Raw genomic sequence first — 25,615 nt, 5'->3', positions numbered from 1 at the left:
TATTATTTGACTATGAAAATGGTTGGAGATACAGGATGCATCTATTTTGACTTGAGTTATTCTTTCCTTTGTGATAACCTGTTGGTGTGAACATACTTCCCTGGCCTGCATATGAGCTTTAACAATTACTAGCTGAATAACTTTTGGCAAATTATTTAACCTCTCTTGGACTCTTATTCCTCATCAGAAAAATGATGATAATAAGAGCATTACCTGTTTTATAACACTGTTATGAAAATTAAATAGCACATGTAAACTATCAGTGTCTAGCACATACTAAGAACTCAATAAATGTTACAGCCATTACCAAATGGCTCCAAAGTCTTAATAGGGCCAAATAAATATTTTATATTCATAGATCTTCCCAACTGATATCACTAATAAATCTCTACCCATTTCCCCTCTAAGGTGACATGCAATAAGTTACTCTTCATTCTCTGAATATATGAACTAAAACAAACTGGTTAATAAACATTTCTGTTAAAAAAAAACAAAACTGGAAATGTTGTTGAGTCACTAAGTCGTGTCCAACTATTTGCAGCCTCCTGGATCGCAGTACACCTCCTCCTCTGTTTTCCACTATCTCCGAGTTTGCTCAAATTCATATCCATTGAGTCGTCTAGCCATCTCATCCTCTGCTGACTCCTCCTTTTCCCTTCAATCTTTCCCAGCATCAGCTGACTCTTTTCCAATGAGTCAGCTCTTCACATCAGGTGGCCAAATTATTGGAGCTTCAGCATCAGTCCTTTCAATGAATACTCAGGGTTGATTTCCTTTAGGATTGACTGGTTTGATCTCCTTGCAGTCCAAAGGACTCTCAAGAGTCTTCTCCAGCACCACAGTACAAAAGCATCAATTTTTTAGCACTCAGCCTTCTTTATGGTCCAACTCTCACATCTGTACATGACTACTGGAAAGGCCTAGCTTTGACTATACAATTTTTGTCAGCAAAGTGATGTCTCTGCTTTTTAATAGGCTATCTGACTTTGTCATAGCTTTCCTTCCAAGAAGCAAGTGTCTTTTAAATTCATGGCTGCAGTCATTGTCCACAGTCAAGAAAATAAAATCTGTTACTACTTCCACATTTCCCCCTTCTACATGCCATGAAATGATGGGACCAGATACCATGACCTTAGTTTTTTTAATGTTGAGTTTCAAGCCAGCTTTTTCACTCTCCACTTTCACTCTCATCAAGAGGCACTTTAGCTCTTCTTTATTTTCTGCCATTAGAAAGTGAGATCTTTTCAGTTGTGGCACGTGGGATCTAGTTCCTTGACCAGGGATAGAACCTGGGTCCCCCTGCACTGGGAGTGTAGCGTATTAGCCACTGGACCACCAAGGAAATCCTTAGTGGAAATACAATTTATAATAAATAAAAAGGAAAAGTATCCTCCTAAAATAGTTTTAACTTTGAAATCTAAAATGATGAAAGCTGAGATCCCATGCAGCCCACAGCCACCTAGCACATTGTTCTTCCTTTCCTCCTAATTCCTAGGTCTCTCTTCTGCTCTTGGATTTCCTTTGGCTCCATAATATTTGTCTGGTTTCAGGAACTCTCAGATTTTATACTCATAGGTTCCAAGCACTGGCACTCATTCACTTTCTTTTCAAGAGATGGATTTCACAATCTCTGTTTCAGTTCAGTCGCTCAGTCGTGTCCGACTCCTTGCCACCCCATGAATCACAGTACTCCAGGCCTCCCTGTCCATCACCAACTCCGGGAGTTCACTCAAACTCATGTCCATCGAGTCAGTGATGCCATCCAGCCATCTCATCCTCTGTCGTCCCCTTCTCCTCCTGCCCCCAATCCCTGCCAGCATCAGAGTCTTTTCCAATGAGTCAACTCTTCGCGTGAGGTGGCCAGAGTATTGGAGTTTCAGCTTCAGCATCAGCCTTCCCATGAACACCCAGGACTGATCTCCCTTAGGATGGACTGGTTGGATCTCCTTGCAGTCCAAGGGGCTCTCAAGAGTCTTCTCCAACACCACAGTTCAAAAGCATCAATTCTTCGGTGCTTAGCTTTTTCACAGCCCACTCTCACATCCATACATGACCACTGGAAAAACAATAGCCTTGACTAGACGGACCTTTGTTGGCAAAGTAATATCTCTGCTTTTGAATATGTTATCTAGGTTGATCATAACTTTCCTTTCAAGGAGTAAGCGTCTTTTAATTTCATGGCTGCAGTCACCATCTGCAGTGATTTTGGAGCCCCCAAAAATAAAGTCTGACACTGTTTCCACTGTTTCCCCATCTATTTCCCATGAAGTGATGGGACCAGATGCCATGATCTTCGTTTTCTGAATGTTGAGCTTTAAGCCAACTTTTTCACTCTCCTCTTTCACTTTCATCAAGAGGCTTTTTAGCTCCTCTTCACTTTCTGCCATAAGGGGGGTGTCATCTGCAAGTCTGAGGTGATTGATATTTCTCCCAGCAATCTTGATTCCAGCTTGTGCCTCTTCCAGCCCAGCATTTCTCATGATGTCCTCTGCATAGAAGTTAAATAAGCAGGGTGACAATATACAGCCTTGAGGGACTCCTTTTCCTATTTGGAACCAGTCTGTTGTTCCACGTCCCGTTCTAACTGTTGCTTCCTGACTTGCAGAGAGGTTTCTCAAGAGGTAGATAAGGTGGTCTGGTATTCCCATCTCTCTCAGAATTTTCCACAGTTTATTGTGATCCACAGAGTCAAAGGCTTTGGCATAGTCAATAAAGCAGAAATAGATGTTTTTCTGGAACTTTCTTGCTTTTTCGATGATCCAGCGGATGTTGGCAATTTGATCTCTGGTTCCTCTGCCTTTTCTAAAACCAGCTTGAACATCTGGAAGTTCACGGTTCACGTATTGCTGAAGCGTGGCTTGGAGAATTTTGAGCATTACTTTACTAGTGTGTGAGATGAGTGCAATTGTGCAGTAGTTTGAGCATTCTTTGGCATTGCCTTTCTTTGAGATTGGAATGAAAACGGACCTTTTCCAGTCCTGTGGCCACTGATGAGTTTTCCAAATTTGCTGGCATATTGAGTGCAGCACTTTCACAGCATCCTCTTTCAGGATTTGAAATAGCTCAACTGGAATGCCATCACCTCCACTAGCTTTGTAGTGATGCTTTCTAAGGCCCACTTGACTTCACATTCCAGGATGTCTGGCTCTAGGTGAGTGATCACACGATCGTGATTATCTGGGTTGGGAAGTTTTTTTTGTACAGTTCTTCTGTGTATTCTTGCCACCTCTTCTTAATATCTTCTGCTTCTGTTAGGTCCATACCATTTCTGTCCTTTATTGAGCCCATCTTTGCATGAAATGTTCCCTTGGTATCTCTAATTTTCTTGAAGAGATCTCTAGTCTTTCCCATTCTGTTGTTTTCCTCTATTTCTTTGCATTAATCGCTGAGGAAGGCTTTTTTATCTCTTCTCACTATTCTTTGGAACTCTGCATTCAGATGCTTATATCTTCCCTTTTCTCCTTTGCTTTTTGCTCCTTTTCTTTTCACAGCTATTTGTAAGGCCTCCCCAGACAGCCATTTTGCTTTTTCGCATTTCTTTTCCATGGGAATGGTCTTGATCCCTGTCTCCTGTACAATGTCACGAACTTCCATCCATAGTTCATCAGGCACTCTATCAGATCTAGGCCCTTAAGTCTATTTCTCACTTCCACTGTACAATCATAAGGGATTTGATTTAGGTCGTACCTGAATGGTCTAGTGGTTATCCCCACTTTCTTCAATTTAAGTCTGAATTTGGTAATAAGGTATTCATGATCTGAGCCACAGTCAGCTCCCAGTCTTGTTTTTGCTGGCTATATAAAGCTTCTCCATCTTTGGCTGCAAAGAATATAATCAATCTGATTTCAGTGTTGATCATCTGGTGTTGATCATCTGTAGAGTCTTCTCTTGTGTTGTTGGAAGAGGGTGTTTACTATGACCAGTGCATTCTCTTGGCAAAACTCTATTAGCCTTTTCCCTGCTTCATTCTGTATTCCAAGGCCAAATTTGCCTGTTACTCCAGGTGTTTCTTGACTTCCTACTTTTGCATTCCAGTCCCCTATAATGAAAAGGACATCTTTTTTGGATGTTGGTTCTAAAAGGTCTTGTAGGTCTTCATAGAACTGTTCAACTTCAGCTTCTTCAGCGTTACTGGTTGGGGCATAGACTTGGATTACCGTTATATTGAATGGTTTGCCTTGGAAACGAACAGAAATCATTCTGTCATTTTTGAGATTGCATTTAAGTACTGCATTTCAGACTCTTTTTTTTACCATGATGGCTATTCCATTTCTTCTGAGGGATTCCTGCCCACAGTAGTAGATATAATGGTCATCTGAGTTAAATTCACCCATTCCAGTCTGTTTTTGTTCACTGATTCTTAGAATGTCGATGTTCACTCTTGCCATCTCCTGTTTGACCACTTCCAATTTGCCTTGATTCATGGACCTGACATTCCAGGTTCCTATGCAATATTGCTCTTTACAGCATCGGACCTTGCTTCTATCACCAGTCACATCACACTGGGTATTGTTTTTGCTTTGGCTCCATCCCTTCATTCTTTCTGGAGTTATTTCTCCACTGATCTACAGTTGCATATGGGGCACCTACCAACCCGGGGAGTTCCCCTTTCAGTATCCTATCATTTTGCCTTTTCATACTGTTCATGGGGTTCTCAAGGCAAGAATATTGAAGTGGTTTGCCATTCCCTTCTCCAGTGGACCACATTCTTCTTAATCTCTGATTAAGTTAAGCTACAATATTTTGCCTTTGCCAGCAGATGCCATCACCCAACATAAGTTAATAAACTTCAAATACTTCTTAAAATTCAAAGCTTTAGAATTAACATGTCTTACTTAACTCCTCCATTAACTCAATCTATGTGAAACTCTATTGATAATGCTGAACATCTGTATTTAAGACACAAAAATCTTAAAACAATTCATCCAAGACAAGTTAAAAAGCATTAAGTGGATGTACAATTTTTAGATAATTCCTGCCACCCAAATATGGAATAAACACCTACTGCAGATAGGCATTGCTGGATGCCTATTATAATTTGAAATATGGAGAACACTTGGCCTTGATGGGGCCAATTAATGCTCAAAATATTCTGCCTGTAGTGGTTTATTTCTCCAAGATGAGGGCAGAAATATATATATGATACTGAAGGTAGGAGCATTCAATACAGTTATCAAAACATAAGTAGCTGCTTATTTAAAAAAAATTTTTTTTTTCTTTTAAATGTCAGATGCACTCTTGGGTAAGCTCTCAAGGCATTTTTGGAACTGCCTTTCTGCCTCATTCCTCTGAGTAAGCAACAGGGTGGGTGGGTGTGACTCCACAGACACCCAACGATCTGGCAGGTCCCACACAGAAAATACATAAAGAGCCCAAGCCCCAGAAGACAGTAACACAAAGCAGTAAGATAACATATGTTAAAGTTAAAATGATATGTAGATACTAGTTAACATGCTATAATAAATTCCTAAAGTTCTAATTATGACTATCTCACCTGTGGAGAGATGGAAAAGGAAGGAAATGCAGTTTTGCCTATTTTTAAAAAAATGTTAAATTGGTGAGTTGTCAGAAATTGTGCTTTTTAGATAAAGGGCATTTTTATTTATTTTATTAAAAAAGAAAATCTTTTGGCCATATCCAGTGGCATGTGGGATCTTAGTTCTCCGACCAGGCATCAAACTGTGCCCTCTGCACTGGAAGTGTAGAGTCTTAACCACTGGACCACCAGGGAAGTCCCAGCTTTTGTGTATTTTAGGCACTGTGATTAACAGAGCAAAAACCTTGTACTGGCTAACAGCTGTTAACTACAAAAAAAGAAGAAGAAAAAAGATCCTTTCTAGACAGTGCTATAGTGATAAATCAAAGAAAGATGAAGTAATTTAACCAAAGGGAAAGAGGTTTCTGCTTCCAAAGAATAAACCTTGGTCAATGAGAACCATTTCTTATACTGTAACCCTAATGGAGATTGTCCTTTGGGAAGTAGGTCCTAACTTCTGATGATGACAGTGTAGGGGAAAGGACAATAAGAATATTATACACTGATAACAGGCCAGAACTGCTGATCTGACTCTAATCCAAATAAGAATTTAATGCTAGGGACTAAGAATGCCAGATCTCTCTCATTTGCTTCACCAAACCCACCTTCAACCCTTCTCCACTCTGCTCTGCTCTCTCTGGGATGCTACTCTGTATGGATTACATTACTAAGAGACATTCCTTTATGGGTCTCTTCTGCTCCTACATGTCTTGCTGGGTTTACCAAAGAAAATGTAAGGCTTTGACCTAAGCTCTGTACCTGGGACATTTCCCAGGGCTGTGTTTATAGTGAGCAACATTGAGGGATAAGGTGATGTTTTTCCCTCAGTCAAGTATAGGCTTTCTAACTGCTTACCACCAAAGCTCAGTGTTCTTCAGCTGAAACTTAAACCTTCAGCATGTGCAGTTTCCCTGTGGGCCCACTGTATCATTCCACTGGCAGTAGGTAGTGAGGCAGAACCAACACAAATATGCTAATGTGCATGCTGCTAGCTGTGCTATGAGCACAGCACCTTTGTCTCTGGCCCAAGAGTCTTCTGTCTCCTGTTAACATGCATGACACAGTAAGGATAACCCATTAGCTTTTAAGAATGAAAATCAGATCCCTGACTAGATATACATCAACAGGGTTCCAGTTGGGTCCAATCCAATTGGAACTGTGGCATTATCAAAGAGAGGAAAAGGCATGCATACAAGGTATTTCAAACTCCCTCTCTATGAGGCCACCTTGGGCTGGCTTTGTCCCTTAAAGCTCACTGCTCCTCTCAAGATGGCCTACTCTACAGAACAATATCTCTAGCTGAATCCCAGTAACCTCTTCCTCACCTTGTCCCTTAAGACCTAGGGATATTAACAGTTCTGTGCATACTGCCAGCACTGGGCTAGCAGAATCCCTTGTGGTTTCCTTATACCCTAATGAGTTTGTAATGAGTTTCCTCATAAATAAAACCCCTATCTTAATTTGGGTGTTGCCACCTATTCTTTCTTGCCAGTCAATTCTAAAGGAAGTCAACCCTGAATATTCATTGGAAGGGCTGATGCTGAAGCTCCAATACTTCAGCCACCTAATGCAAAGAGCTGACTTACTGGAAAAGACACTGATGCTGGGAAAGATTGAGGGCAGAAGGAGAAGGGGGTGACAGAGGATGAGATGGTTGGATGGCATCACTGACTCAATGGACATGAGTTTGAGTAAACTCTGGGAGATAGTGAAGGAAGGACAAGGAAGTCTGGAAGTCCATGGGGTCGCAGAGTCAGCATGACTCATCAACTGAACAACAACAGATCTAAACTCTGTGGGGACTCTGAACAAATAGTTAAGCTAGGATCCAACAAGTTGTTACCAAGGCACCATCGCTGACCATGTACCACCGCTCCTTTCTTTGTCCATCGGTCCTCCAAAAGAGGTCTCTACTCTAAGAGTTAGGGCAGGGGTGAGCTCACTTTTTCTTAAAAGGCTAGAGAATAAACATATTATGCTTTAAACAGGCCAGATGGTCTCTTTCACAACTACTCAACTCTGCTCCTATAACACAAAAGTAACCATAGAAAATACATAAACAAAAATGAATTAGCATGACTGTGCTCTGATAAAGTTTCGTTTACAAAATAACTAAACATTACAATAAAACAAAACTGGCTGTAGTATGCTCACCCTGGATTAGACCAATATTGTCCCACCGATATATAATGTAAATCATATAAGCAATTTTAAATTTTTAAATTTTCCAAGAACTACATTTAAAAAATTAAAATAGGTAACATTAATTACTATAATGTTTTATTCAAATCAATATAGCCAAAATATTAACATTACAATACGTGATTAACATTAATCACAGCGATATTTTATTTTTTTGCACTAAATATTCTAAGCATACTGTGTATTTTTACTATAAAGCACATCTCAATCCAGATGGTAAATTTTTATCAGAAATCCTTGATCTGTATTTAGATTTAATAAAATTTAGTTGAAAAAAGTAGATTCATTTACCAAGTTATTTCAAACATACTTTAGAAGTTTTCTAATAACTAGGTCAAGTACCAGCTTTCAAACTTAAACTAATTAAAATTAAATAACACTTATAATTGAGTTCCTTAGTTGTACTAGCCACACTTGGAATGCTCCGCAGTCACATGTGGCTTGAGACTGCCATCTTAAGTGGCAACGGTCAAGACAATACAAAGCTAAACGCAACTGGCCTCCAAGATAGGTTAGGAAGTCGTTTTCTCGGCCGTGGTTCTGACTCAAGACCATCTGAATTTCAGCCTCTTTGCCTGAATCCTGATCTCTAATACCCAGAACTAGTGCTGTACATGATTCAAACCCCTTACCTAAGCTAAATCTTACTGTACTCTGCTGTACTAACATTTTTGGCCCACCTGAACTGTGAACTAGCTGGTTCCATTCTTGATGCTCTGAAATCCCATTATGGACTTTTTCATCTCTATTTTGGGCTACCATGTTCCATAGGCCTCTGTGGAACAACATAATCAAAACTTGCTTATTCTAAATTGCTTACTGAATCATTCCACTTCAGTCAGCAAGTTAATTGTGACAGTGTAAGCCATCCTTGGCTACAGTCGCTGTCAATCAGTGGCAGATTCTTTTTCCTTACATAACAACCCAACTTGGAATTTTACCTTCCTATTACGGTATCTACTAACTATGCAGCTGAAAAATTGAGCTATGGGTCCTACTTAGAATATATGTATACACATATAGTATTTTTAAAACAATAAATATACACATGAAACCCAACCAATCTGTGAATATCATTCTGAGTTTGAACCTATTCTCCTACCTAACCATTTTTCTTTTCTACTTTTCTTCTTGGCAAAGTACTCAGCAATTAGAACCTGAATAGAGAAAAAAAAAAAAATCACAAGCACACACACACACCTGTATAACCAATATTATTAAAATGTAAGCCCAACTGCATAACCCCAGTAATCTATCAAAACTCCCATAATTAAGTATCATATTTAAATAAATAAGAGAAAAAAATACTTACAAATTTCCTTCCGGACTATAGAAGGCACAGTATGTTTTTCACGTCCTTTCTTTTTGGATCTGTATCTTTTGGTTTCTACAGGTCTAGGGTTATATCTATTTTCTGAATATGTTATTTCTGAACCTATTAATGATTAAAACAAAAATTCATTAGCATTAAGAGAACTACTTAATTGAGAAAAGGTGATCAGCAAAGAAGCATTTAAAAAAAAACCTGAATCTTCATTTCTCAAAATGTCCTGCAGCAAAGACGCACAGCCATCAAGCCCCTGTACAGTGTCAGTCTGTAAGGAGAAAGTCACATATAAATGTGTACATAAAATATTAATGCAGGGAAAAAAATTCTGTAATTTTAAAATTTCCTTATTTAGAAGCAATTTATTATTGGTGGAAGACATGTATTAAAGCAAAAAGTCTTCATTCTTTGTCAGGACAATTAATACTTCACCTTTGAATTTTTATTTCCATTTCTTAGCTTTTACCTGAAAATGAATTAAACAGTATATACTGTATCTATTCAGTTTACTCTTACCTGACTTTCTGAATCAGAGTGAGTGGGATAGCCAGAATCTGCATTAAAACGGGGTATCTTTCTCAAATTGGTCCTAGAAAACAAGTTTGTTAATACATTTACATATAATACAAATATAATTACAAATAATATAATATTTTCCCAAAATACATTCTAAAAAGACACTTTCCACCAAAGTTTGGATAAGAAAGTTTGCCAACCATGTAAAAAATGGATTTATGCAGGATTTTATGAAGGTTGTAAAGACTAAAATGATCAACATGGGTAGAGATATGAAAGTAGAGAGCCTCACTTAATTCTCTGGGGTAGGAAAAATTTAGTCCATCCCACAGACTTGAAAATCTTGAAAAACTTGAGAATTCTTGAAGTTGGACACTTTCTTAAGTACTTACCCTTTTTTTCCATTTGTTAATTTAGCAGGTCCAGTGTGCTTTCCTGAAGGTATTACCTATGACATAATGCATTATATTATAGGAGATATACAAATATTTTTCTATCATATTCTCAGTATACTGTTTGGACAAAACCTAAAATGTTATTGTTTCCTTCTGTTTCACTTGGTAAAACATACATAACATAAAATAAACCATTTTAAAGTATACAGCTCTGTGGCATTAAACACACTCACAATTGCACAACCATCACTACAGCCCATCTCCAGAACTTTGTCATCTTCCCAAACTGAAATTCTGTACCCATTAATCATTAATCTCTAATCCTTTCCTCTCCTAAGTACCTGGTGTAACCACCCTTCTACTTTTGGTCTCACTTTTCTAGGAATCTCATATAAATGGAACCAGATAGTATTTGTCCTTTTGTGACTGGCTTACTTTGCTTAGCACAGTATCTTCATAATATCCATGTTGCAGCCTGTGCAAAATTTCCTTCTTGTTAAGGCTGAATAATACTCCATTTTATATATGTACCATGTTATTAATTTTAATAAAATCCACTATTACAACTGAACTCATAAATTTTTTTTTCTATATAAAATGTCAAGCAAGCAACACATATATTTGTTCCTTAAGTCTATGTAAGTTGAAGACTGAAGTTGAAATTTTACTTTAACCAGAAGTATCTACTATAGTAAGTCTGGACTATACTCAATCCCTCAAAATATTTTACTTCCCCTAGGTCTTCAAAATACATGTTAACTTAAGATACAAGGCAGAGTTCATAACTCTGATTCTATTTTCCCACATTCTTCAGAATGCCTGACAAGACCAGCACATGAAAACTCTACTCATTTGCTTCTACACGCATCCAATACGTTGGGAGTTACACAAGAAACAAGTTAACTGTGCTTGCCTCTGGGGAGGGAAACTGAGAATCTGGGGGACAGAACAAGGGAGACTTTCCATGGTATACCTTTTTATATCTTAACTTTACATTATTTAAATATAATATCTATTCAAAATATAATTTTTAAAAGACATGGTTAAATTTCCTACTTATTCCCTCATTTTACCCTTTAGGTGTAGTCACTGTTGACAGTTACACTTAGGATTTTTCTTGACATGTTTACATATTTCATCTCAAGATTCCTTTGAGCAATTGCTATTAAACTTTCTGGAATTATTAAGTTTCACTTCTCCTTAAGATAACTTAGAATATGAGGGAGTCAAAAAGCAGCAGTGAGAACCAACATTGGCGGAAATAAGATGCCATGTAACACAACTCTACTAGACCCTGCATGACCCCCTAAAGGGGCTTTCCTTCCACAGTATCTATGTTGGTGTCCTGTCTAGGACCATAATAAAAAGCCAAACCATCATGCTAAGTCTAAAAACAACTACCACAGTAATTATCTTTCAGAATTAAAAAAGTAAACTGTCTAGATAAATGTATGGCATAATGGCATAATTGAAAGATTTTATACAGCATTTCACTGAAACACACACACACACATTAGGTCATATTACAAAATCAGGTAAAGAAAATTAACCAGAATATAGCACCCTGCAACAGTGTGATACTGGCAGATTCCCTTCAAATTTATTTTGTATTTTTATTTTGAAATAATAGTACAAAGAACGGTATAATGCTACCAAGATTCCACAACTGCTGACATTTTACTACATCTGCCATGTTCTCCCTTTCAAAAATGTATAGTATTCCTTTCTGTCTGAACCATTTCAGATTATGTTACAGACATGATACTCGTTTATATTTAAATATTTACTCCTAAATATTTCCTAAGGACAAGGTCACTCTCATAAAACCAAATTATAAAAATCAGGAAATTAACAGTGAAACCATACTATAATCTAATCTACAGATCTCATTCAAATTTTGCCAATTATCAAAATACTGTCCTTTAAAAAAAAATTATGGCCCTTATCCCATAAATCCAGGATCATACGAAGCATTTTAAACTGTCGTATCTCTTTAGTCTCCTTTACTCAGGAACGGTTCCTAGAGGTGTCATTCATTGTCTTTTACAGCCTTGACATATTCAAAGAATATGAGCAGCTACTTTGGTAGAATGTCCCTCTGGTAAACATTTAGACTTGTCTGCTTCCCCTTGATTAGATTCAGGTTGTGCTTTTTTGGCAGGAATACCATAAAAGGGATGTTGTATTTATCTCAATACTGTATGAGCAGGCATATGTTACGTTTGTCCCATTACTAGGGATGTAAAGTTTGATTATTTAAGGTGGTGCCGCCAGATTTCTCACCAGGTTACTATTTTTACCTTTGTAAATATTAAGCATTTTGTGGGGAGATACTTGAAGATTATGCAGACATCCTATTCATCAAACTTTCATCCAATAGCATTCATTGAGGATTCTTGCCTTAATCATTTGTTAAATAGTGATTTTTCTAACTTACGTCATTCATTCTAGATTTATTAGTTGGCATTCAACCTTAGTGAAGTACTTCGTTGAAGTACTTCTTTGTTTACTAGTATGGACTCATTGATTCCTTTTTAATGGATTCTGATGATTATATTAATGCTCAAACTGTCCCAGATTCTGCCAATAGGAGTCTTTTCAAACCAGCCCCTGTATCATTTCAACATGTCATCATTTTTGAGCCATTCCTTACAGTAAAGATCTCCAGGTTCCCCCCGCCACCTTGTTTTTCTCCCCATTGTGGTAACATGAAATCTACCCTCAACAAATTTTAAGTGTACATCAATTGTTAACTGTAGTATGATGTTAAAGGGATTCCCTGATGGCTCAGATGGTAAAGTCTGCCTTCAGGGTGGGAGACCTGGGTTCCATTCCTGGATTAAGAAGATCGCCTGGAGAAGGAAATGGCAACCCACTCCAGTATTCTTGCCTGGAAAATCCCATGGATGGAGGAGCCTGGCAGGTTACATACCATGGGGTTGAAGAGCCAGACATGACTGAGTGACTTCACTTTCACTTCACTTCCACATGTTTACAGCTGATCTCTTAGATCTATCTCATAAATCTAACAGAGCTTATTCATTGTACATAACTAAAACTTTATGCCCACTGAACAGCATCTCTCCATTTCTCTCCCTCCTGCCCCTGGCAACAACCACCCTACTTAATGTTTCTATGAGTCTAGCTATTTTAGATGCCTCATATAAAGGGACTCCAGTACTCTTGGAAAATCCCATGGATGGAGGAGCCTGGTGGGCTGCAGTCCATGGGGTCGCTGAGAGTCGGACACAACTCAGTGACTTCACTTTCACTTTTCACTTTCATGCATTGGAGAAGGAAATGGCAACCCACTCCAGTGTTCTTGCCTGGAGAATCCCAGGGATGGGGGAGCCTGGTGGGCTGCCATCTATGGGGTCGCACAGAGTCAGACACGACTGAAGTGACTTAGCAGCAGCAACAGCAGCAGCATATAAGGGGAATGATGCAGATGACAACACCCTTACAGCAGAAAGTGAAGAAGAACTAAAGAGCCTCTTGAAAGTGAAAGAGGAGAGTGAAAAAGTTGGCTTAAAGCTCAACATTCAGAAAACTAAGATCATTTCCCATGAAGTGATCTGGTCCCATCACTTCACGGGAAATAGATGGGAAAACAGTGGCTGACTTTATTTTGGGGGGCTCCAAAATCACTGCAGATGGTGACTGCAGCCATGAAATTAAAAGACACTTAATCCTTGGAAGGAAAGTTATGACCAACCTAGACAGCATTTTAAAAAGCAGAGACATTACTTTGCCAAAAGAGGTCCGTCTAGTCAAGGCTATGGTTTTTCCAGTAGTCTTGTATGGATGTGAGAGTTGGACTATAAAGAAAGCTGAACGCCGAAGAATTGATGCTTTTGAAGTGTGGTGTTGGAGAAGACTCTTCAGAGTCCCTTGGACTGTAAGGAGATCCAAACAGTCCATCCTAAAGGAGACCAGTCCTGGGTGTTCATTGGAAGGACTGATGTTGAAGCTGAAACTCCAATACGTTTGCCACCTAATGCAAAAAGCTGACTCATTTGAAAAGACCCTGATGCTGAGAAAGATTGAGAAGGGGATGACAGAGGATGAGATGGTTGGATGGCATCACCGACTCAATGGACAGGGGTTTGGGTAGACTCCGGCAGTTGGTGATGGACATGGAGGCCTGGCGTGCTGTGGTTCATGGGGTCGCCAAAAGTTGGACACGACTGAGTGACTGAACTGAACTGAAGTGGCTTATTTCACTTAGCAAAGTATCCTCAAGATCCATTCATGTTGCATATAGCATGATTTCCTTCCTTTTTAAAGGTTGAATAATATTCCAATGTGTATCCACTAATCCATAAATGGACATTTAGGTTGTTATCACATCTTAGCCATTGTGAATGTTATAATGAACATGTGAGTGCAAATATCTCTTAAGATCCTATTTTTAACTCTCCTGGATAAACAATCAAAGTGAGAATGCTGGATCACATAACAATTCTTTTAATTTTGTAGGAAATTTCATGATTTTTCATAACAGCTGCACCCTGACATTCCCATGAACAGTGTACAAGGGTTCAAATGTCTCCATATCCTCATCAACACTTGTCATCTTCTGGATTGGTTGTTTTTATAATAGCCATCCCAACAGGTGTGAGGTGATACCTCGCTATAGCTTTGAATTGCATTCCCCAGATTAGTGATATTGAGCATCTTTCCATATACTTGCTGACCATCTATATGTCTTTGAAGAAATGCCTATTCAAGTCCCTTGCCTGTGTATGCTACTGAATTGTAGGAGTTCCCTGTATATTACAATTATGAACCTTTTATCGGATATGCAGTTTTAAATATTTTTCCTCATTCCATAAGTTGACTTTTCAGTGTTAACTGTGAAAACTGTGCTTTTTACTTTGATATATCCAGGCCCCAACCCTAGACTTGACCATTTCCCCAAAAAGTAGTGATTCCTTTCCATGGACAACAGTATTTATTAATAGAAACCAAGGTCTAGGCACTAGCTGTGCTGTTTGCTACTGAGGCTTCATATGGATCACCTAGTCATCATGACTAGACAGTTGAAATTTTGAGTCTTGTGTTTTTATTTTCAAATCTTTTTCCATATTAACAAAGTTCAAAATTTTTTAACAGTTGTATACTATTTCCTTAAATGGAAACAATATAATGTGCCCTTGGTGTGCTTCATATTTTTCAGTTAAAATACAAATCTGAAATAAATCTTTTCATACACCGGAAATACCGTTTCATATTCAGGATTGAAAGCTTCATTATTTGATAAAAAGTTATTCATTGTTTAATGCCTTTAGTGCCCCTAGATACAAACTGCAAAACCACTTTTCAAAACAAGTGCCCCAAATGGCGATACATAAGAGAATGTTTGTTTTCTCCTACATTTACTTCCACTAAGTATTAGCAAGAAACTTTTTACTTTATTATTTGAGAAAAACATAAGTACCTCTTAGGAGCTCTATCTCCTACCAACAAGTGCAAGATAAAATTATATTTGTGGAAAAATTTAGTGTTCAAAGCCTTTCATTTCCACTTATCAACCCCCTGTTAGTTACTATTTCTGTGAGGTAGGAACCTAAATTTCAGAAAGCTGGCTTGTTCAGAGTCATACACCTAAGAGCAGATGTTTAAACGGACTCCTGCACCAACTATGTGGGTCTAAAGCCTGTCTCCACTGCTAATCAGCTGGGTAACTAGAGAAGTTATCTGACCTCTGCATCCCTCAACTTCCTCATCTATAAAATGAGGATTATTGTCTACTTCCTAAGCCTAGTGTGAAGATTAAATGAGAATAAATGGCAACCCACTCCAGTACTCTTGCCTGGAAAATCCCATGGAAACGGAGGAGCTTGGCTGCAGTCCATGAGGTCGCAAAGAGTCGCACATGACTGAGCGACTTCACTTTCACTTTTCACTTTCATGCATTGGAGAAGGATTTGGCAACCCACTCCAGTGTTCTTGCCTGGAGAATCCCAGGGACGGAGGAGCCTGGTGGGCTGCCGTCTATGGAGTCGCACAGAGTTGGACACGACTGAAGCGACTTAGCAGCAGCAGCATATGTAAAAGCACATAGAATAGCGCCTGTCATATAAGTGCTACCCAAAGGTTAGCTGTGATTATTATCATTGACAGTAATAAACTGTTAAGGGGACTACACTGTGTTGCACAATTTATGCCAAGTGTGAAATAGATGTTTTACCAGGTTCTCTCACTCTCCCCAATTCTTTAAGGCAGCATATTACACCTACTTTGTAGATAAGAAAAAGAAATCTCAGAGAAGTAAAAAGTACTTTGCTTACTATCACTATGACAGTAGTCTTAGAATTGGAATCTGAATTGGTAGGTGACTATGACTACAAAAACCATGTTTTCTCCACTTACTGACTGCACCATGTTTGAGTTCATTCAACATAAAATAAAGAACTACAAGGGTGGAACTGGTCTGGAAGCATTCATGAAGAAAGTCTTGAGCCAAGCCTTGGGGAAAAGTGTAAGATTCACATTAATAGGGGAGACAGCATTAAAATTGAGTTGATAAATAAAGGAAAAGGAAAAATTTAAGGGGAAAGAAGGATAGTATGGTTACACTTAAGGAGGCTTAAGATCACTCTAAGTAGAGGGTCTGTGTAAGGCTTGATTGATTCCTATTGGTTGACTGATTGATTACCTGAAAAGATAGAGATAAAGAGAATCCCAGGGACAGGGGAGCCTGGCGGGCCTCCGTCTATGGGGTGGCACAGAATCGGACACGACTGAAGCGACTTAGCAGCAGCAGCATAGGAAGATGAGCAATGTCTCTAGCCTGGATTTTCGTAAGGGCACAAACAGGAGCTGAGGGCACCCAACAATGTAAATGTTGACAGACAAGGCTTCTAGAAGCGGTACTTGGGCTGAATGGACAGGAGATGAAAAGTGGAGATTTCAGGGAGAGAAGGACATCATTCTATGCAGAACAAAATGCAAAGGCACAGAAGCCTGAAAGAACACGGGCACTCAGGGCACTGTGGAAGAAATAGCTGAAGAGCGTTGGATATTCCTGGGATGGAGGTGGGGGCTGGTAGGGAATGCACTGGCCACGTCGAAAAATGGCTGTGTTGACAGGTCAAAGAACTGAGATTTTTATCTTGAGGGGAAAAAAAAAAAAGTTCCAGAGTTGAATTTTTAGCAGAGAACTGATGAGGGGTGTGCATTTGAGAAGAATAAGGCTAAATGCAGGGACACTAACTGGGAGACTTTTTAAAAAACTAGTAGTAAAATACCAGCAACTGTAACGGAAAACCAGCTAATAGCAGCTCTTGTTGGAAAAGCTGGGAACCTGGAGTTGATGCAACAACGTCGTGAGGCTCCGAGAGGTTAAGTCACGCACCCAGAGGCTGAGGCTGGACTCGAACCCGGGGACCACATCAAAGCTAGCGCTCAGTTGGACCACAACGATTAAAACAGAATCAACATTTACAGGCAGAACAACTGTTAGGGCGTTAAGATTAGGTACGCACACCCACCCTCCGCCTCGTCTCTTGTCGCAGCATTTTTTAACGCGGCAGCACTCTTTATTTTTTTCAAAGGGGGCTTTCCATTTCTCCAAGCCCGAGGACTACCTCCGTCCCTCTCCACCCCCACAGTGGACGCCTCAGGTCCGCAGACCTCACCTGGCCCGGTCGAGATCCAGACCTGACCATCTCTCGCAGCTTCAGAAAAGTCCAAACGGAGTGAAACAAAGCCCCAAGATAAAAGGAATTAACCGCCGCCGACTCCCGGCCGCCCTTGGCCCGCCCCTCGAGCTTCCGCTTCCGGGAAGGAGCCCGCCGAATGCTGCGCCTCATAGTCCCGGGCGCGCAACCAGAACCTCTCCCCGACCCACCGCACGGCGCCTTGGGTTTGCGCAACAGACCCCTCCCGGCCCCGGCTCGTCACACTCGGCCGCAGGGTGAGAGAAGGCCACAGAACGCCGGCGAACGCTGCGGGTCCGGGGCGGGGCGGGGCCGAGAGGGGCGGGGCCGAGGGGGGCGGGGCGGAGACGGGCGGGACGAGGAGCGGGAGCACTGGGCTGACCAGAATCCGCGATCACCTGGGAGACCTGAGTTTGCTGCGGCGAGGGCTTCCACTGGAGGGAGAGCCCTTGTCCTGCATCTGCTAGGAGAAGTGGCAACGGGGACCCGCCAAGGTCAGAGGAAGGGACTGCGGTAGAAGGCTAATAGCTTTCAGAGGAATTGCACTGTCTCTGGATTTTGACCCTGTATTTTTAGTTGGTGTTTTGAATACCATTTTGAATGGTTTTGTTCTTGGTAATCAATAAACATCAATCCTACCGCCTGCTTTCTTTGTGTGATTCTGATAGCAATTTAAGATTTTTTTATTCTGTGGCCTAATAATCGTGCTCATTAGCTGCGGTTTTAGTTTTACTTCCAGGCATAGTTGTTTCTTCAGTGGAGGTAATCACTGTTAACAAAGAATAGCACAGTATTCTTACCATTGGCGTGCTGCACGGATTTTAATGGAAATGTCTTTGTTTTTAGGTATTGAGTTTGGGGTTAATGTTTTAAATCGAGCTGGAGAGAAAACCCAACTTATTTCATTTTAAAGTAAGAAAGAAAAAGATCTACGTCTTGCCAGTCCTAATTACAATTAAAATAATCCAAAAACCGAAATCTATGTAACAATATATTGCACACTTGTACTGAGTGATTTGGCGAAACTAGACATTTGATAAATTTAGCTTTGAATTAAACTGAGAACTCTCTCTTCCCTCTTCATATATCCTATAAAGTGTTTAACATATTCGACTGTTTCCAGTTTTTTCTTAGTTGATTTTCAAAACTTATACTGATTTTTCCTAATTAATACAGGCTTATTTTAGGAAACACAGATAAAGAAATAAAACTCATGATCCCACTAGATTGGTACATTCCCTTCTAGACTTTTTCCAACTACATACGGACAGTCCCCATTTATGATGGTCCAGCTAAGGATTGTTCAGCTTTATGATGGTGTGAAAGCAATATGTGTTCAGTAGAAACTATACTTCTAATTTTGGATTTTGATCTTTTCCCAGCCTAGTGATATGAGGTAAGATACTCTCTGATGATGGTGAGCATCTTAGGGAGCCTCAGTTCCCAGCCACAACGTAAGGACAGTGCACTGTGTTTGAGCATGTTTAATGTAGGCTAATGTAGGCTAGGCTAAGCTATAGGAGAAGGCAATGGCACCCCATTCAAGTACTCTTGCCTGGAAAATCCCATGGACAGAGGAGCCTGGTAGGCTGCAGTCCATGGGGTCTCGAAGAGTCAGACATGTCTGAGAGACTTCACTTTCACTTTTCACTTTCATGCATTGGAGAAGGAAATGGCAACCCACTCCAGTGTTCTTGCCTGGAGAATCCCAGGGACAGGGAGCTTGGTAGGCTGCCGTCTATGGTGTCGGACACGACTAAAGCGACTTAGCAGCAGCACCAGCAGCAGGCTAAGCTATGGGCTTCCCCAGTGGCTCAGCAGTAAAGAATCTGCCTGCAGTGCAGGAGAAATCCAGTTTAATCCCTAGGTGAGGAGGATCCCCTGGAGGAGGAAATGGCAACCCACTCAGGTATTCTTGCCTAGGAATTCCCATGGACAGAAGAGGCTGATGGGTTACAGTCTATGGGGTCGCAAAGATGTTGGACAGGACTTACCAACTAAACAACCAACAACAATAATCCCATGGTAACCAAGGAGCAAGTGAATAACATATAAATATATTACAGTTGGAAGAAAAGTTATGACCAACCTAGATAGCATATTCAAAAGCAGAGACATTACTTTCCCGACTAAGGTCTGTCTAGTCAAGGCTATGGTTTTTCCAGTAGTCATGTATGGATGTGAGAGTTGGACTGTGAAGAAGGCTGAGCGCCGAAGAATTGATGCTTTTGAACTGTGGTGCTGGAGAAGACTCTTGAGAGCCCCTTGGACTGCAAGGAGATTGAACCAGTCCATTCTGAAGGACATCAGCCCTGGGATTTCTTTGGAAGGAATGATGCTAAAGCTGAAATCCAGTACTTTGGGCACCTCATGCGAAGAGTTGACTCATTGGAAAAGACTCTGATGCTGGGAGGGGTTGGGGGCAGGAGGAGAAGGGGACGACCAAGGATGAGATGGCTGGATGGCATCACCGACTCGATGGACGTGAGTCTGAGTGAACTCCAGGAGTTGGTGATGGACAGGGAGGCCTGATGTGCTGCGATTCATGGGGTCGCAAAGAGTCGGACACAACCGAGTGACTGAACTGAACTGATATTACAGTTACAATTTAATAGGATACGTATTGCTGAAACATGAGTGTTTTAATATCTCATCAATGTTGTTTATTAACCTACAATTACAAAATGACTGCCTGGTGGTCATTTCCCTAATCTTTGGAATTTTATGCTTCTCCCGTCCATTTTTGTTTGTTTGTTTCATTGGGATTTTTACCTCTTTATAAGTTTTTAAGATAATAGTTCCTGTTGCTTTTTTTTAATTAAAATTTTTTATTGTGGAAAAATAGACAAATCATAAAATTTGCCATCTGAACCAATATTAAGTGTACAATTCAGTAGTTGTAAATACATTGTAATATTGTGCACCCATCACCACCATACATCTCCAGAACTCTTCATCTTGGTAAAACTAAAATACTGTAGCCATCAAACAATGAATCCCCATTCACCCATCCTCCAGTCCCTGATGGATAGATAAATGTGGGATCACATGGTAATTGCCCTTTTGTGACTGGCATACTTTACTTGTCTTCAAGGTTTATCAATGTTGTAGCGTGTATCAAAATTTCCTTTCTTTTTGAAGCTAAATAATATTCCATTGTATGTATATGCCACATTTATCTATCCATCTATCTCTTGATGGACTCGGGTTGCTTCAAAATTTTAGCTATTGTGAGGAATATTGTTGCTATAAACATGGGTGTACTAGTATCTTTTCCAGACTCTGCTTTCAATTCTTTTGGGTATATACCCAAAACTACTGGATCATATGATAGTTCTGTTATTAAACTTTTTGACGAGCCACCGTACTCTTTTCCACAACGGCTGCACCATTTTACATTCCCATCAACCGTGCACAAGGGTTCCAGTTTCTCCACGCTCTCCCCAACACTTGTTGTTTTCTTTTTTTTTTAATGGTGGTGGTGGTGGTTTAGTTGCTAAGTCATGTCTGACTCTAGCGACCCCATGGACTGTAGCCTGCCAGGTTCCTCTTTCTCTGGGATTCTCCAGGCAGGAAGACTGGAGTGGGTTGACATTCCCTTCTCCAGAGGATCTTCCTGACCCAGGGATCGAACCTGGGTCTCCTGCATTGCAGTCAGATTCTTTACCAACTGAGCTACAAGGCCATCCTAATTGGTGGGAGGTAGTATTTCACTGTAATTTTGATTTGAATATCTCAGTCATGTCTGACTCTTAGCGACCCCATGGACTGTAGCCTACCAGGCACCTCCGTCTACAGGATTTCCCAGGCAAGAGTACTGGACTGGGGTGCCATTGCCTTCTCCTAATGATTAATGGAGGAGGCTTTATAAGTAGCTGAGAAAAGAAGAGACAGTAAAGGCAAGGAGAAAAGTAAAGACATACCGTTTGAATGCAAGGTTCCAAAGAATATCAAGGAGAAATAAGAAAGCCTTCCTCAGTGAAAAATGCAAAGACATAGAGGAAAACAATAGAATGGGAAAGACTAGAGATCCCTTCAAGAAAATTAGAGATACCAACAGAAGTTTTCATGCAAAGATGGGCACAATAAAGGACAGAAATGGTACGGACCTTAACAGAAGCTGAAGATATTAAGAAGAGGTGACAAGAATACACAGAAGAACTACACAAAAAAGATCTTCATGACCCAGATAATCATGATGGTGTGATCACTCACCTAGAGCCAGATATCTGGAATGGGAAGTCAAGTGGGCCTTAGAAAGCATCACTACAAACAAAGCTAGTGGAGGTGATGGAATTCCAGTTGAGCTATTTAAAGTCCTAAAAGATGATGCTGTGAAAGTGTTGCACTCAGTATGCCAGCAAATTTGGAAAACTCAGCAGTGGCCACAGGACTGGAAAAGGTCCGTTTTCATTCCAATCCCAAAGAAAGGCAATACCAAAGAATGCTCAAAGTACTGCATAACTGCACTCACCTCACATGCTAGCAAAGTAATGCTCAAAATTCTCCAAGCCAGGCTTCAACAGTATGTGAACCGTGAACTTCCAGATATTCAAGCTGGATTTAGAAAGGCAGAGGAACCAGAGATCAAATTGCCAACATCCGCTGGATCATTGAAAAAGCAAGAAAGTTCCAGAAAAACATCTCTTTCTGCTTTATTGACTATGCCAAAGCCTTTGACTGTGTGGATCACAACCAACTGTGGAAAATTCTTCAAGAAAGAATACCAGACCACCTTACCTGCCTCCTGAGAAATCTGTATGTAAGTCAAGAAGCAACAGTTAGAACTGGACATGGAACAACAGACTGGTTCCAAATTGGGAAAGGAGTTCGTCAAGGCAGTATATTGTCACCCTGCTTATTTAACTTATGTGCAGAGTACATCATGTGAAATGCTGGGCTGGATGAAGCACAAGCTGGAATCAAGATTGCTGGGAGAAATATCAATAAACCTCAGATACACAGATGACACCACCCTTATGGCAGAAAGTGAAGAAGAACTAAAGAGCCTCTTGATGAAGATGAAAGAGGAGAGTGAAAAATTTGGCTTAAAACTCAGCATTCATAAAGCTAAGATCAGGGCATCCAGTCCCATCACTTCATGTCAAATAGATGGGGAAACAATGAAAACAGTGAGAGACTTTATTTTTCAGGGGCTCCAAAATCACTGCAGATGGTGACTGCAGCCATGAAATTAAAAGACACTTGCTCCTTGGAAGAAAAGCTCTGACCAACCTAGACAGCATATTAAAAAGCACAGACAAAGGTCTGTCTATTCAAAGCTGTTTTTACAGTTGTCATGTATGGATGTGAGAGTTGGACTATAATGAAAGCTGAGCGCCGAAGAATTGATGCTTTTGAACTGTGGTGTTGGAGAAGACTCTTGAGGGTCCTTTGGACTGCAGGGAGATCAAACCAGTACATCCTAAAGGAAATCAGTTCTGAATATTCACTGGAAGGACTGATACTGAAGCTGACGTTCCAATACTTTGGCCACCTGACGCAAAGAACTGACTCATTAGAAAAGCCCCTGATGCTGGGAAAGATTGAAGGTGGGAGGAGAAGGGGACGACAGAGGATAAGATGGTTGGATGGCATCACCAACTCAATGGACATGAGTTTGAGCAAGCTCCGGGACAAGTGGACAAGGAAGCCTGGCACGCTGCAGTCCATGGGGTCACAAAGATTCAGACACTACCAAGCAACTGAACTGAACTGAATGATTAATATTGTTGAGCATCTTTTCATATGCTTATTGGCCATCCACATATTTTCTTTGGAGAAATGTCTGTTCAAGGCCTTTGCCTTTTTAAAAGTTGAGTCGTTGTATTTTTGTTGTTGATTTTTAGGAGTTCTGTGCATATTTTGGATATTAATCTCTTGTTATATGTATGATTTGCAAATATTTTCTCTCATTCTGTGATTTGTCTTTTTACTCTGTTGATATTGTCTCTTGATATACAAAATTTTTTATTTTCATGAAATTTCCAATTTTTCCCTTTTTTTTCTTTCCTTACCTATGTTTTTGCTGTCACATCCAAGAAATCATTGGGATATCCATGTCATGAAGATTTGCCCTGTGTTTTCTTCTAACATTTCTATGTTTTAAGTCTTATATTTATCTGGGTCTTTGATCCATTTTTATTTAATTCTTATATATGATATTAGATAAGGGTCCAAATGCATCCTTTTGAATGTGGATATCCAACTTTCTTAGTATCATTTTTTGAAAGGACTGTCCTTTTCCCATTGAATGGTCCTGGCACCCCCAAAATATTTGACCATGTATGTAAGGGTTTATTTCTGGGCTCTCTATCTATTCCATTAGTTTATTTATCTGCCTTTATGCCAGCACTGAACTGTTTTTACGATGGAAGCTTTGTAGTAAGTTTGAAATCAGAAAGTGTGACTCTTCTAACTTTGCTCCTCTCTTTCAAGGTTCTTTTGGCTATTCAGAGTACTTTGAGATTCCATTGAATTTCAGGATGCGGTTTTCCATCTTTGGCAGAATGTAAGGTCTTCTCAGTGCTTTTCTGAACCTGCACGTTTCCCTGGACGTGTATGGTCATGTTCTAGTTTTCCCTATGTATCCTGTTGCTTTTGAATATCCCAGTCTTTACTGTCTGACTCTCAAAATAGAAAAAAGAGAAAAATGAAAGGAGGAAGAAAGGATGGTTTGGTTTAGTCACTCAGTCATGTCTGACTCTTTGCAACCCCATGGACTGTAGCCCACCAGGCTCCTCTGCCCATGGGGTTCTCCAGGCAAGAAGACTGGAGTAGGTTGCCATTGCCTTCCCTGGAAGAAAGGATACGAGTCCTTTAAATCCAGTGAGTCCCTTCAACCAGAGGGGGAGGGGGTTCCAAAAATGGAGGGAAGTACAACAATAAAGGCTACCCACTTCTTAGTCTGAACCTCTGTGATCAGAAGCAACAATCAATGATCAGAGCACAGACACTCAACATTTGTAGAATGGGGAGCTTTTTGCCCATCCTGGCTCCCACAGCCTATGTGTAAGCTGCTCCTGGAACCTATGTGTGGCTGCCTGGAATTGGACTGGGAGTGAAGCATGGGTTGCTGGTACTGTACTAAGAGCTAAAATTGAAATTAGCTGCAATTTACCATACTAGCCGTCCCCCTAAAAATTTCAACATTTCAATTGACTCCAGAGTTCCAAAATAATTACATCAGACAGATTCTCTAAGTGTAACTGTTGGAGGGGAGATAGATTCCTGGTGATTCCTATTCCACAGTATTTCCAGAGTTCTCCCTCTTCCTTGCTCTGCTATTTCAAGTACTGCTACAGTGTGTTGAGATCTGAAGAATAAACTAGACAGAGAGGAGAGAGAGAAAGATATTCTAAACTTGTGGAGACGGTATGATGATGAAAGTGAAAGAGGAGAGTGAAAAAGTTGGCTTAAAGCTCAACACTCAGAAAACGAAGATCACGGTATCCAGTCCCATCACTCCATGGGAAATAGATGGGGAAACAGTGGAAACAGTGTCAGACTTTATTTTGGGGGGCTCCAAAATCACTGCAGATGGTGACTGCAGCCATAAAATTAAAAGACGCTTACTCCTTGGAAGAAAAGTTATGACCAACCTAGATAGTATATTCAAAAGCAGAGACATTACTTTGCTGACTAAGGTCCGTCTAGTCAAGGCTATGGTTTTCCAGCAGTCATGTATGCATGTGAGAGTTGGACTGTGAAGAAGGCTGAGTGCCAAAGAATTGATGCTTTTGAACTGTGGTGTTGGAGAAGACTCTTGAGAGCCCCTTGGACTGCAAGGAGATTGAACCAGTCCATTCTGAAGGACATCAGCCCTGGGATTTCTTTGGAAGGAATGATGCTAAAGCTGAAGCTCCAGTACTTTGGCCACCTCATGCGAAGAGTTGACTCATTGGAAAAGACTCTGATGCTGGGAGGGATTGGGGGCAGGAGGAGAAGGGGACGACCAAGGATGAGATGGCTGGAT

At 40.3% G+C, this 25,615-nt stretch overlaps 1 protein-coding gene across 2 annotated transcripts in view; it reads right to left on the bottom strand.

Moving 5' to 3' along the window:
* The window catches only part of CCDC14 (coiled-coil domain containing 14), a 46,663-nt gene extending 28,754 nt beyond the window's left edge, over nucleotides 1-17,909 (bottom strand). The window contains exons 1-5 of one of the 2 annotated variants that reach the window (XR_005722822.1): nucleotides 17,620-17,909; nucleotides 9,974-10,029; nucleotides 9,582-9,654; nucleotides 9,264-9,333; nucleotides 9,051-9,173 (exon numbers count right to left, since the gene is read on the bottom strand). Coding sequence is in view for 1 of the 2 variants with exons in the window: in XM_040250381.1 (XP_040106315.1) it covers nucleotides 9,051-9,173; nucleotides 9,264-9,333; nucleotides 9,582-9,654; nucleotides 9,974-10,029; nucleotides 17,620-17,793 (496 nt within the window). In the remaining variant the exon portion in view is untranslated. The remainder of the gene's footprint in view (nucleotides 1-9,050; nucleotides 9,174-9,263; nucleotides 9,334-9,581; nucleotides 9,655-9,973; nucleotides 10,030-17,619) is intronic. The other variant, XM_040250381.1, reaches the window with a different exon arrangement.
* Nucleotides 17,910-25,615: the final 7,706 nt, after the last annotated feature.

This window comes from Oryx dammah, unplaced genomic scaffold, assembly GCF_014754425.2.
Source record: "Oryx dammah isolate SB20612 unplaced genomic scaffold, SCBI_Odam_1.1 HiC_scaffold_2, whole genome shotgun sequence".
NCBI lineage: Eukaryota > Metazoa > Chordata > Mammalia > Artiodactyla > Bovidae > Oryx > Oryx dammah.
This window is presented reverse-complemented; position numbering and strand designations above follow the sequence as displayed.